General features: G+C 45.2%; 1 protein-coding gene across 2 annotated transcripts in view; it reads left to right on the top strand.

Annotated features, from left to right (window-relative positions):
• The first annotated feature begins 4,140 nt into the window (after nt 1-4,140).
• ANKRD35 (ankyrin repeat domain 35) overlaps nt 4,141-13,974 on the top strand; it is a 230,343-nt gene continuing 220,509 nt past the window's right edge. The window contains exon 1 of one of the 2 annotated variants that reach the window (XM_086945353.1): nt 4,141-4,311. Coding sequence is in view for 1 of the 2 variants with exons in the window: in XM_086945352.1 (XP_086801478.1) it covers nt 4,249-4,311 (63 nt within the window). In the remaining variant the exon portion in view is untranslated. The remainder of the gene's footprint in view (nt 4,312-13,974) is intronic. The other variant, XM_086945352.1, reaches the window with a different exon arrangement.

Below are 13,974 nucleotides of genomic sequence, written 5' to 3' on the forward strand. Positions count from 1 at the left end.
CCTTACTGCTGTTCATGTGCTCCTGTGCTGAAGGTCTGGGGAGGGCGGAGTTGTTTAATAATAGCAGGGGCTTCCTGCTTATTAGGTGCTCTTTCGCTGGAGGGCTCGAAACATTTTGTGACAGAAAGGGGCCTTGCTGTTTTTTTAGTTGCTCAGCAGGTAGGCCATTGTCACCTTGGCCCTGTGTCCTGTGCAAGAAGAGTATCCTCTCACTTCATTCCTTGTCTGTGCCAAACATCTTAAGGATTTTGGGGCCCCTGTTCGGAACAGATTTGAATTTATAATCCAATTTCTGCTCTTTGATTCCCTCTTTAAGCTGGTCACTGGACAGAGCACTACCATACTTGTCCAAATTCTTAATGTATTTACATCTAATATTCAAGGACATTGACGTGTGTTTTCAATATTACAACACAGTAGCAGCTCACTAAAATTAATTAAAATAATCTCAGTGACATCCTCCCATTTCTCATATGTGATGGTCTGTTTGATCTCAAAGACATTATTTTATGGATGTTGCAAACTCTCTGATAGGTTCTTACTCATCACCCATATGAAAAATAAATGTGAAAAAATGGTATTTAAAACAATCTGTTTAAGGAGTATGCATGGTCATTAGGGCAAGATTATCTGCAGAACAGAGCTGGCTCTATCAGGGGGCTCCCTGAAAGGCTGGGGCCCAGGGCCAGAGCCCACATTGCCCATGCCTTAAAACGTCTCTGGTCTGTGCATAGGCATATGTGGCCTGACGCCAGAGTTGCAGAGATCGGGATTCAAGTTTGAGTCCCAGCATCTGCTCAACAACCTGTGATTCTGGGCAGATCACTTCATCGCCCAGACCCTTAAATAAAATATCGGATCATGTGTACTGTAATTGGTACTCATAAATAGAACTGTGTTTTTTGTATATGGACATCACCTGCTGGTTGTGAAATATATTTATGACTAGTTTGTACAGATACATTTTCCAGCATTCTTTACACCCTAGACTGCCTTTTCCTCGTTTGTAAATTCTTACTTTTGTTATTACATCTTCTATTCCCAGAGATTGCAGTCTTACCCTTTCTCCTTGAGTTTGTGCTAGATTTCTGATTTATGTGATGATTAGAGTCTAGGACATGGCTGGTTGGGAAAGAGTATCTAACGGCATTGTGCAGGGCATTAAGACGGCAAGTAAGTATTCAGTTATCAGAACTGCAGTGCTCCTAGTCTTTACCAATATGACTTGCTCTGTAAGCTTTAAAAGGCTTAATTTACTAAATATTTCTCTACAAATTAGACCTCAAAGAGTAACCAAATGGTGTTCCATGAAAGGGCACGCCCCTTGAATGTGGGCCACGCCCCTTAATTGTGGGCCACGCCCCTTGAACGTGGGCCACTTTTTTCGTCATAGCCCGGGCCAAATTGTGATCCCAATCCGACCCTGGGAAGGGGCCGGGAAGAGGGGGAATGTCTGGCACTGTGGGCAGTTAGCAGAGGCCCTAAAAAAACGGTCCTCAACTATCACTCAGACATCGGCCCATGGATGATTGCCCATTTTGCCAATCCAACCCTGCTATTCGGGTATTGACTTTGAGCCCCACCCATTTCCCCGCCCATCTTTTCAATTGGCTCCTCTTACTGTCCTTTGTAAATTAGAACTTTTGATTGTGAATAGGCTTATTAGTCCCTCCTTAGTACCCCCACTCTTCTGTTGATCCCTCCAATGAGGACAGCCCCTCTTACATGTGTCCTTACTCTCTAGGTATCATTAGCAGTTAGTGAACACTATTTACTTAATTAATGTCTTGCTGTAGCAGGCACAACGTATTGTCCGGCTTTTGCAACTCGTCCTCACTGGGAATGCCGCTCTTTAGCTTATAAATAAATAGGGGGAAAAAACATAATGGCAGCACGCCTTTATTTTTTTCTATTTATTTACTTTTGTAGCAATCGCGGCACGCTGTGCTTTAGCTTTAAACATCTGAAGCTTAAGCACAATGTGTCATCATTGCTACAAAAGTAATGCTCTAAGCCGTGGCATCAACATAGCACATTTACTTCACAACCTAGTTCAACTAATACTGCACCAACCTTTTTTTTTTTTTTACATATTTTGGTGGTAAGACACCACTGCATCTGTAATAACCCATGTAGACTTTATTAAACATGCCAGTTTCTTCTGGGTGTTGCTGCTTACCGTGAATGTATTCCTCCTATCTCTATCCTTAAGTACCCTAGAGCTTCCGGGGTCATATCTCTCAGGGTTACGTGAACTTGCTAGTCTGCAAGTCACTTGTTGGGCTCTGTGTTGGGTCAATCGAAGTCGAATTTACTGCTTGCAGTCAGTGATCCTTGTGGTTCTTTGTTGTTTACAGCCGAAAGAGACTGGTTACCTCAGGGGCCTGCTGAGTCTGTTGCTGTCTGAATTCAACAGGGTATAGACAGTAAGAAACGTTTACCTGCATCTGCTTTATTTTCCAATGCTCCCTTCAGGAACTGGTGGTATGGAAAGGAGCTGCGGCCTGCATAAGTCGCCCCCTGTGCTATAATCGAGTACCCCGGGACAGCGCACCATGAGCAGCTGGGTTCTTTGTATCTTAACGCATGCAAGTAAACCCCCTTGTTTGGGAACAGGAATGCAACCTTAAGGGGTGTGGAGGGCCTGATGCACTCTCTATCATACCCTGGGAGGCACATGTGGAGTTTCATTTTATGGGGCATTCGGAAATAAATGCACATTGTAGTTATTACCAGCGATGGTATCTGTTTATTCCTTTTCATTCACTGAGTCAAGCAAAATGCGCATTCCCGTCATGGTGGGGCGTTTTTATTGCTAACTTGAGGGGAACGGGGTTATGCTAATATTGTGTAGCCTGCGTTAGTAAACAGTCATTATTCATTCAGTCGTTATTCGTTTTCAGCTATAAACCTATTTTGAGTGTATCAGCCGACACTAATAGAACGAAGCTGCATTATTAAATAAGTCTACTGTTTATTTTTGTAATACTTTTATTTGATCTGTTAAAATCATAAAAAGAGTGGAACATACCACCATGAAAAAAAACGTCATAATTCAGATACAGATAAAAATTACATTAAAACATTTTTAGTTGTCGTAACCCTCGTGTGGGATGAAACCAAAGAGCAGTGGATTATCATAACAGCAACATGTCCATGCTTTCTGTTGAAATTAAAGTGCTATTGCAGTGGAAATTGGGGAGGGAGCAAAGTTCAAAAGTGCTATGCATAATTTTCTATCCAGTTTAAGTGACTATAGTTTCATATCCTGGAACATTTTCTGGTAAGATCATGTTTGAGCCAAGGGTTTGCCAAAGAAAGGGGCTTTGGAAGAAAGGGAGTACAGAAACCGGTCTGAAAAAGACTTAGGCCGGCTACTTTATACCCTACTGCCAGGTTCTTATTTTGGTGTTTCATTCTTTCCAAGTATACTGTTTAAAAATACTTCGATGTTTGCGTTACCTTCTCTAAATCTACCTGCTCACGTTAAAGACCTAGTAAACCGAAAATGCACTGTGTCTTCAAGGCGGTCATGTGTATGTTTCCTAGTCAAAGTTGTATGTATTCTGTTCATATAGTTTTAAAATTCAAAACACTTTTCTAGCCCGCAGCGTGTATACTTTGCTCAGTTAACATAGCCATAGCTTTACTGGACAGTTGCAGTGAAAACGTATACAATGGTATAGCGCGCACTTTTTAAAAATTTAAATAATCACTCCGCTGTAAACAAAAAAAATATAAGCAGAAAACATTGTCATTTATAACTACAATAGCTCTAAGTTTGACAAATGCAAGCCCTATTGCATTGCAAATGCTTGTTTTTACTTTCAAGTAGGCTTGCTGGAAAGGAACCGCAGGTGTCCTGGTTTCAGACAACCCTCGTCTGGACCACCGAGGTCAAACCACTAACAACCACCCGCCTCCCAAGTCATCCTCAGAAAGACAAGAATTCTAACCATCAAACACCATGGCACCTCACTGCACACTCAACCACAGGCACCAGGGCGAGTCTGAGAGCGAGGTAGGGGGGGGGGGGGACTTTGTGTGCTGCACTTGCACTGTGGTCAGGCGCCTGCTGTCACATCCATCGCTGCCCGCGGGCGCTGAAGGGTTAACCCCGTCGCAGGGCTGCTCCTCCTTTCACTTTTGTTGCATGGTGAACGGATCCAGTCGCCGGGGAGTCTCGAGGAGCTTGTCCCAGGGTTTTGTCGGTGGGGTGTCCCCATCTTCGGGGTTCACCGTCCCGCCATGAAGAAGTGGCAGTCTCTGTTCCAGAGGACGGGTTCGCGGACCAGCCTCCGGCTGTCCCAGGTGAGTGAGAGCGAGGGCGAGGGACGCCAGAGACTGCAGTGTGTTCGAGAGACAGACGCAGCATGCGAGATGCAAACTCTAGTCTCTGTCTCAGTAAGTATAGGGTTATCCCGGTCTTGTCATGGTGTCCGTGAAGCACTCTCAACTGCTGAGACGACACTCGCTTTCCGGGTACCGACTGGCACTCCGTGAAGCACGCACTCCTACCTCACTGAAGAATGCTGTTCCTGAGGCACTCTCACCCCCCCCCCCCCTCCCCTGAGGCACACTCACTCTCGCACCCCCCATCTGTCCCGGTCCACGGCATTCTCCAAAAGAGACCGAGACGGACCCAGCGTGAGAGTGAGGCTGGGGGAGACGCCAGACTGAGTGAGAGAGGCCGGCGGCGTGGAGGGCGCCCGTGCCCTGCAGCGTGTGTACTCTTCCGTCAGGCTGTGGGCTCCGGACAAGTCTCCGCTGTTCTTTGTGTACTTTGGGACCCTGCCACGCGGCCGCCCTCACTTGGGGATGCGACTGACGGCCCCCTCACCCCGGCACTCCTTCACCTCGGCCACTCTCTCGCAGCCTGGCCCTTTACAGGAGGGGGGCAGCCAGAAGAAGGGGGGTGAAGAGCATGGAGAGGGAGTCAAGGATAGAGAGTCAAGGATAGAGTGGGGGATAGGGGACAGGGTGAAATGCAGGAAGGGTGGGCGATGGAAAATGAGACCGAGAGGGGGCTTGGGAGTGGAGAGACACGACCAAGGGCAAGATGCTAGCTGGAGAAAAGCGAAAGTGCGAGAGGGGCGGGGGGAGGGGTGGGGGGTTAGAGAGTTAAGAAGAACCCCAAAACGACAGGGAAATGGACAAGAGAGAGTGGGAGAAACTTGCACAGAGGGGGAAGCGATTCGCTGAGAAACCGAGGAAAGGATGGGGCAGCGATCAGTCCTGCAGCAAGTGCAGTGGCACCGGGCCAGAGGGTCTGAGGGCCCCTCTGCACCCCAGCCAAGGATGCATTTCAGAGCCTAGACTTGAGGTTAAGAAAGGGAAGTGCTCGCACCAGGACCCCTGCAAGCGAGGAACTCCGCCCACCAATCCCATGATTTGATAGTAAGATAATACAATAATAGGGCACATTGGGCCCTCGAACTCCCTGGGCCGCGGTATCACTGCACCTGATGCATGTTCGTAGCTCCGACCGAGGCAGGGCGACAAACTGAAGAAGCCGTGGTACGGCGGGAGAGGTAAGCGAGAGGGGGGTAAGGCAGGGATGGTAAGGGGTAGGGTGACAGACGTCCAGGTTTTCAGAGGACTCCCCCGGTGCCCGAAGCTTTTTCACATTTTCAATACATGTCCCAAACGTCAAGCCAGCCTGCAAAACGAAGCACTGTTGAAAGTTGTACTCGTGTTTCAAAAATCAAAAATGCGCATTAGCTTTTGAAATGATATAACTAATTAATCTATGGGAGGAGGAGAGGGAATAGAAAAGAAGCAGAAACAAGGAGACGGAGAGGAGGAAGAAAACGTGATACAGAGAAGAGAAAGGAGTGAGAAGAAAGAAAATAAAATTCAAGTTTCGGTTGAATACCTACATTTGAATTTTATAACGAGACGGGCTGCCGCCTGACACCCCCTCTCCCACTGAACAGCGGATTTCTTACGTTTTTTTAAGTGCATCATGGGTTGCATACAAGTTTAACATTCGGTGAATGCGTCTGCCCGTACGTGTGTTCCTAAAGTGGGCAGTTTCTTATGGAAATTCAACAAGGGAAAGTGTCACGTGTTAATCCCCACAGGCAGCTGTGACGGTGCCGTGAACATCTGCAGTGACAGTAAACAAACCTTCTCACCACTTAAAGCGACGTGGGAGGGGTGCATTTCCAATTCTTTGTTTTACGCCCACGACACTGTTTGGGGCAAATAAACAACCCTCTTCCTCTGTAATGGAAAGAGGGGGTCGTTTGCTGTCACGCCCACGAACCTGCCTCCCAGGCAGCTTGTGTCCTCAATAATGGCCTCCAGGTGTGAGTAAGGCCTCCCTTTTATTCGTATTGTCAGTTGCTGGGAGCCCATTCGCTCCCGAGGCCTCTCTGTTGCTAAGGGAAGAGGTTTCTGCAGGTGACTATCCGTGTCTCTCTGAGATCCGACTCTGCCGGGACCCACATAGGGGAAGTCTGTGCTTTTTGATGTTGTTTAGAGCCTAAATGCGTCTCTGGACAGTCTTCAGGGCACCTTAAAGCATGACACCGCTTCTGAAATGGGAAACAGATCGTGAACAGTCTTACAGAGCTCTTCCGCTGTGGAGTGCTTTGTCAGTGGGACCAGGTTGGCACCTTTCAGAGTCACGGGGCCAGAGGAGGGGCGAACATACCCGTCATTCTTTAGCTTGAAATACATTTTTCAAATGTCTTCAATAACATGTAAGCAAACGATCATACTTGATCACATTCAGTTCTTAATCACAAGTATAATTCTACATTATTTCATACTTTATATTCCTACTCGGCTTTCTTAATGTGCGCCAGCACTCTGTCAAAACATGGATATAACCTTTACATGTAACAATATGCCATATGGCAACCTATTGAAGTATGACGTTTTAGAAGCAATTCATCTCCTTACTACCAATACATAATCTGCATCATATACATAGAATTGATAAAGGAGAGAAAAAGAGTAGATGGAAGGTGTTGTTCTCTTTTAGGTTAAGAAAATATGATTAAATAGCTTTTACAGAGCCGTTGCACTTTCTTTAAGCCGAATCTTCTCCCTGCTAGCAAGGTAATACATTTCCTTAGTCCATTTTTAGGTCGAAGCCTACTAGACAACACAGCTGTCTGGTTGCCTGAAGGCTCTCTTTGGGACATTCTGAAAGCTGACCTAGGAATGCCTTCCGCCCATTGCTTGCAAACTTGAGTCTTTGTAACTCACGTTTGCTTGCTTTCTATTTTCTAGATTTATTTATTTTCGGCTGTCAAGCATGTTTTTGTACTCCAGTGGAGTATAGCCTGTGCACCACCTCTCTGACTCACTGCTTGTATTCTTTCAGGAGTGCTCACTTTATCTAAACAGTCCATTAAATGTTGTTCTTGTCACATTTGCTATGCATTCATAGACGTAGGTCAAATGTGAGGATCTGTCTTCCAAAGGAGCTTGGTGTTTACATTTCTTTCTCGGACTTCAAAGTGAGAGGATTTATGAGACAGTCTGGGGATATGAAAGGAAATGCTTTTATCTAGCACACTACAACATTTAACTGTATATGAACTGTGCAGATATTTCAAAATAGATCAGAATTAGGAAAGCATAAATGAAGCACTTTTTTTTCTAAATCTGAAATGTAGTGGAAACAAATATCATTTTAATACGATCCTTATAAATCAGTACACTAGGTGATGCAGTTTCCACACATTCTCGCTTGTGCACTGTATAATGTTTTCTGTACAACAGTATGTCTGTACAAATATAATGGACATTTAAATTGAAAATGTGTTGTCTGTGATGGCCGTATGCTACCACACCATGCATACTCCATACCACTCCAATCTACGACACTCTACTCCACTCTACGCCTCTTCCCTCCACTCTTCACCATTTCACGCCACTCCACAAAACTTTATGCCACTCGACTTCATGTCCGATTACTCCACTCCAACACATATTGCACAGCAGTGCGGGGTGCTGTTCAACATTGTTTAAAGGGAAAACAAAGTTCTATGACCTGGTGAACGTGAGTTTTGTTGGCATGCTTTTTTATTTCATTTAAGCAGTGTTGCACAGATCCACAGCAGCGCGAGGAGCATGTAAAAAAATATTGCCAAAGTCAATAGATCTTGCATAGGCGAAATCAATTAGGTGTGTTAATCCTTGTTCTATATCATAGTATTTAACAGGAAAAAAACTGCTCTTTAATCCAAAGCTTTTTCCTGGTTTAATGATGCCCTCAACGCAGCAGGAGAATAGCTCTTCTTGGTAGACATACCAGAAGATAGAGATGTGAGTTGGGTAAATTGTAGCATGATTAGTCTGGAACATATGCTTCAAAGGGACCAAGTTATCGAATTTAGCACCCTTGGTGGAAATTTAGTCACCCGAAAACAGAAATGTAGAACTACTTGACAATGGATGAGGGGAATGGAGTTATCCTTTGATTGGACCATAGAGAGACTTAACAATCTATCATCCGTAACATTTTCAATGATAACAAAACTAGTTGGATTCTCTGCCTTATCTAAGGAATTGTAGACTACTGTAGAATTTTGGGATGGAATGATAGTTAGAAAACTAGAGGACTGCAGGCATGACGGTACCAAAAGGCAAATTCCTGACTTCGTTCAATCACCTAAATGTTGATGTGTGCAATGTTAAACATCTTTGAGAGATGTTTGTGGCTCGTCTGCCTCTTCCTGAATCATGAGGGTTACCTCTAAAGCCAACGGTTCTCTCTTGACCTTCTATATTCCGGAAGAAACATTTGCTGGAGACGGATTCTCCTGCATTAAATCAGGGTCTCCATTGGATCCATGCCCCACTAAATACTGGAATCTTTAGTCTTCATTAGGCACTCCCAGTCTTACGTTTATTGTTCGGTCAGTCCCTTCTTCATGGCATTTTACCTGATTCCTAGAAGTAGGGTATTGTCTTTCCATTGCTTAAAAAACCCTTTCCAGATCAGAAGGTCTAGCAAATTTGAGGTCGGTCTCTCCGCTTCAACTCCAACAAAAATCCTCGGATCCTAGTAAATCTGCCTCTCTCCTTTTATCTGGAAGCCTCTGAATTCTTTGACGCGCCACCAATTCTGGTTTCTGGCCAAGTTTCAGTATGGAATAGGTCTTACTGTCTGTACGAAATGAACTTCGACTTGTGCAGATTTGCCTGAATCTAGGATGCTGGATCAGTCCGCAGCCTTCAACTGATCTCCCACCCCATCCTTATTCGGCGTCTATCTGAAGCTGCGGTGGCGGACCAAGCCCTGGGCTGGTGTTGGTCCGTTCTCTACAAGTGTTCCCAGACTGTAATACTGCTGCCATACCAATCCAATTCTACAGATCATCCCATCAGAGTGCCCTGGTCTTCGGTTCTTAGTCCTGTGTTGTTTAATCTATACGCCACCCCTCTGTCCAGTATTAAGTCTTTTGGCTTCATTTATTTTCCATTGTACTCAATTATTATTAGGTTAGAGGGGGGCCTGGCGATTGACAACTGGGATTTAGATAGTGTATTGCAACGAAAGGGGAGCTGGTCTATCCCAAATGTCTTGTACTAATCTCGTCTAAAACTGAGATTCTGGTTAAGCCATCTGGAACTCAAACTGGTGGCTGTCTGCGCTCAGGCCCACTCCAACACCTCCTTTCTATGCTAAAGATCTAGGCATAATTTTTGATTCCAATTTATCTTTCCACTACCACATTTCTGGAAACAGTGTCCTTCTGAAAAATTCTTCGGCAGGCTTGAGCTTCTGTTCCTAGGGCACCCAGGCATCCATTGTCCAAAAGGGACTATTGCTTCTCACCTTAACCTGGGCTCCCAAAGAGGCAACTTCATAAGCTTCAAATTATACAAAGCTCCGCTGCTCGAACGAAAGCAGTGCGCTTCACAAAATCATTCATTCATTCATTCATGTATCATGCAAAGTGACAATGACCAAGTGACAATGCTGAATCGATGGATCTTCTTAAAGTCTCCTGCGGAATCTTCCCACTATCCACGGGCCATGTGGCAGGTCTTGGGTGTAAAGCGGGTGCAGACTAGTTTTGGAAACTGTGTGAAAAGTCTGTTAACGGGTAATTCAGAAAGGTATTCCTTAAAACCAGGTATTCTGCAGGACACCCTCTTGTGACGCGACGCTGCTGCAGGTTTCGGTAATTAGAGGGTGCACTTCACAAACTCTCATCTGGAAGTGTTGCTAAAGCACATCTACAGGCTCGGGGCAGTGTGCAGAGCCCGCCTCGGTCTGTGCGCGCGGCAGGTCACACGCCAGGGTCTTCAGTGCCAAGAAGCTCGCTATATAAACCCTCTAGCAAGCCGCGGCAGTTTTTAGCGAAGCAGCAACGGTTTTAAAAGTAAAGCAAAACTCAAGAGCTGGTTTTGATTGTGGAACGAAGTGCAGAACTGCGCAGCTCTCCAAATTTCCCAGTTCCATGTGCGAGGATCTCACCCAGTCCGGGTTTTTTCTTTGCATTCTGGTATCTGTAGTCTTGATGAACCCCCTTTAAAATCAGGATTGTAATTCACTGAATGCAAAGAATAAACCTGGACTGAATGAACTACTCCCTCATGGACCTGGGAGAATCCGCGCGCCAGCAATGCACCATCTGGTGACTCATGTTCTTTCACTTCACTTGGTAGGCCCGTAACATTGTCAGCACTTATGCCTTAAAGGCTTACCGGAAGCAGCAGGCTGACCTAGGCTCCTTAACTTCTTCTCCCAGCCTCTTTTCCTGACCCCGCGCCCCTCCAGTTTTTGACTCTCAGTGCTGTGAAATGGTTTAGTATAAAAAAAATATGCATTTACTTCGTAACTGTCGAATTGACGTTTACCTTGTGTGACCTTTCTAACCACACCTTGGCCTGTGATTAAAATCTCACTTGAATAGCAGGCTCATATTTTGTTTTTTTTAATTATTTTTTTAGTTTTGGTTTTGTTCATCCAACGATTTAGCAAAAATGAGATGTAAATATGCTCTGTAAAGTACTATAAGTTAAAAAAAAAAACTGAAAAAATAACGCTTGGGCACATTTTGTGATCTTCTGCATGCGCAGTAGACCACTAAGAAAAATATGTGTAAAAGTCATAATTAAATGGATAAAAGCGAAACTACAAGTCCCGTAGCACAGTTAACAGTTCATTGCATGCTCATGGCGCCCTACAGGACACGGAGGCACCTGGAAGGAAGGATGTTGCCAGTTTTGAGGCGCACATGCTATTATGTCAGATCTGGGGCAGTATCTTTAGTAGTTCCTGTCGTTTATTGCTTGTGCACTGACTCCATAGATACCAGTGCACTCCAAGTGGACAACCAAATAACTCAGTTTGTGCACACAACTGTCCAGTTGCAATCACTGTGATTAGACAAGGTAGAGTGTTTGGAACGTGGATCTTGAGATGTTCAAACCCATTGAACTATTTAGGCAGAGTTTGGATTGGAAGTTATAGCCACCGGGGCAAAGGTGTCAGGCAAAGTGCTGCAGTGCATCATGTCTGCTGGAATAAGCAGTGCTTTCCTTTAGCTTCTGGATACAACTGATGACACCTCAGTGAGTTGCAGTCCAGGAGGCAGCGAATTTGCCACAATCTCCCCAAAAACTCAAGCATTGCATGTCCCCCACCTAAAACACCACCCAAAATGAACAGGAGAATCCTACCCATGTGAAAGGGATTCATGGTCCCAATGGACTGGTTTATAGAAGGCTCAATGTTTGGTGACTGCGGTGACCGTGACTCCTCTGGTCCTGGTTCTCGGGGCACATTTCAAGGAGGCCATTTGCTCTCCAACCTTGTTTTGGATGTCTATATTTTGAAAGGACTCATGTTTGTTTCAAGCTCGCACCCAGTGTACATTTCATAGGGTTGTTAAACTTCACAGACGTGAATCACAAGGAATCCGTAGCAGACTGGATTTCTGTTTTATGTGTATCTACTGGAGCAGTTGAAATTGTGGAAGTGGATTTTAGAGTGACAATCCAACTGACTTCAAACCACAACATGTCTGCACCTTAAGGGTTACAAAGGGAGGTGTATACCAAAGTGGAGCTAAGAGGGAAATACAGACCTAGGTCGCCCACCACTCAAAAAGTCACAACCACAATAATGACCTAGGTTTAGGGCATTCAATTTTTGTCGATCTGGGGTATCACTTGTCACAATCAATTACACCAACCTCCCATTTCTCCACTGTTTAGATAAGGAGACTGGCGTTTTTAAGGTGGGCGATTGACTGGCGTATACCCTACCCTTTATACATAAGAAATGGGAGGTTGGTGTAATTGATTGTGACAAGTGATACCCCAGATCGACAACAATTGAATGCCCTAGACCTAGGTCATTATTGTGGTTGTTACAAAGGGAGGTCTCAAGGCTCTGGACTCATGACTGACCCTGATCTGAAGATCTACGACTAAGACAAAACAGCCCTGTGGGTGTTTGTGTCCGAAAATGGGGAGCTAAAGGATATCACACGTCTGTGGTGGATCCAGGATGATGCAAACTCATTTCAATCTACAGATTGGTCACCATTTTGAAGTTGCTGAGGTTCATCTTTGGCCATCTCTGGGCTGAACGCTCCTTGTGGATCCTGAATGCCTTACTTCATGAAGACCTTGCTCTGACTTCAGTCTATTCATCCTGGCCATGAGCCTGCTCTTCTCCAGTCTGGACATAGAAGCATCGTTTGTCCAGGCCAAGTCAGAACAGGGCTTGTTCGAGTGCCTCCAGTTTGGTCAGCACCATTGAGATCTGTTCAAGGCAAAAGTCCCTCTCTGATGGTGCAACAGAGATTTGGTCTGATTCCACAAAAATTAGAACTTCCAGGCTTGAAGGGACAAGTATTTAGCTTATATTTGGGTACTGGACTAGTCCAAGCTACTTTTTTAATTTCAGAATGTCAGCCACCACAGCCCAGTACTATGTGAGGGCTTTCAGTCCTCGCTATGCATTGTTGGCGATGCCCAACACAACACCTTCAGAAAGGAGGGTTCAGTTGCTGGTATTCGGCAAAGGTGTGCGGCCCCAGGAGAAAAGGGATGTGTACGTTTTGGGGCCAGAAGAAATTATGTATACATGCAAGCCACCCACCTTCGGGTTCTCTGAGTCAAAAAATATCAGAGGATTGAATCATATGTTATCATGTCAACCCAAGGGCGGCCTGATGAAGAACCACATTTGGGGCAAATAAGGATGACAACTAAGAGGAATAGATTAGAATTTGCCATGTAGGACCTGTAGACCGTCTCCTATTTGTGTTGAAACAAGGTGTCCACAAGCTGTAGTGTCATTGGTCAGTTGCCACCCTTGACTGTGGATGTGTGCGCCATTAACCAACTGGTGCAATATGAGGGCTCTTGTGATCTCCACCGTGATCACTGTAGAAATGGGAGTACCCTTTTGAGCATCTCAGCTGCAACTTGACATTTTTTAGGCTGAGGGAGGATTATTGGGACAAAGGTAGGACTACATCAAAGCAGGGAACAAGATACTTCACTTTTTAGCTGGGTATTGAGGCAGCCCACTTCTCGTGGCCTATAGACGTGTAGGCTGGTCTCCATATGCTTTCTTTCATGTGCATCTCTTGTCTGATTGCCGTCAGCAGGCACTTGCAATTCTTTCATCCAGAACAGCTGTGTGAGTGCCACTTTGAAGAATACTGTTCTTGTTTTTTGTGGTTTATTTTAAGTGGGTGTAAATTTACATATAGTGGGGCTACATGGGGCTGGAATGATCTATTCTGGCCTAAGGATCTAGGGCATTTCCCAGAACAAGCAGTGGCTGTAAAAAGTGTGGGTATCTATATAGATGACAAGCTTATGATAAAACAAGTTTCATTAGTTGTTGGTATTTGTGTAGGCCTGCTGAGACAACTGCGGAGATTATCCCGACTCCTGACATCGTCCACCCTTAGACGTGCGGTATCAGCTATGATCCTGTCGCGCCTAGATTATGGCAACTCGTTGTATGCTGGCCTCCCCAAC

The sequence above is a fragment of the Lissotriton vulgaris genome, chromosome 12, assembly GCF_964263255.1.
Source record: "Lissotriton vulgaris chromosome 12, aLisVul1.2, whole genome shotgun sequence".
NCBI lineage: Eukaryota > Metazoa > Chordata > Amphibia > Caudata > Salamandridae > Lissotriton > Lissotriton vulgaris.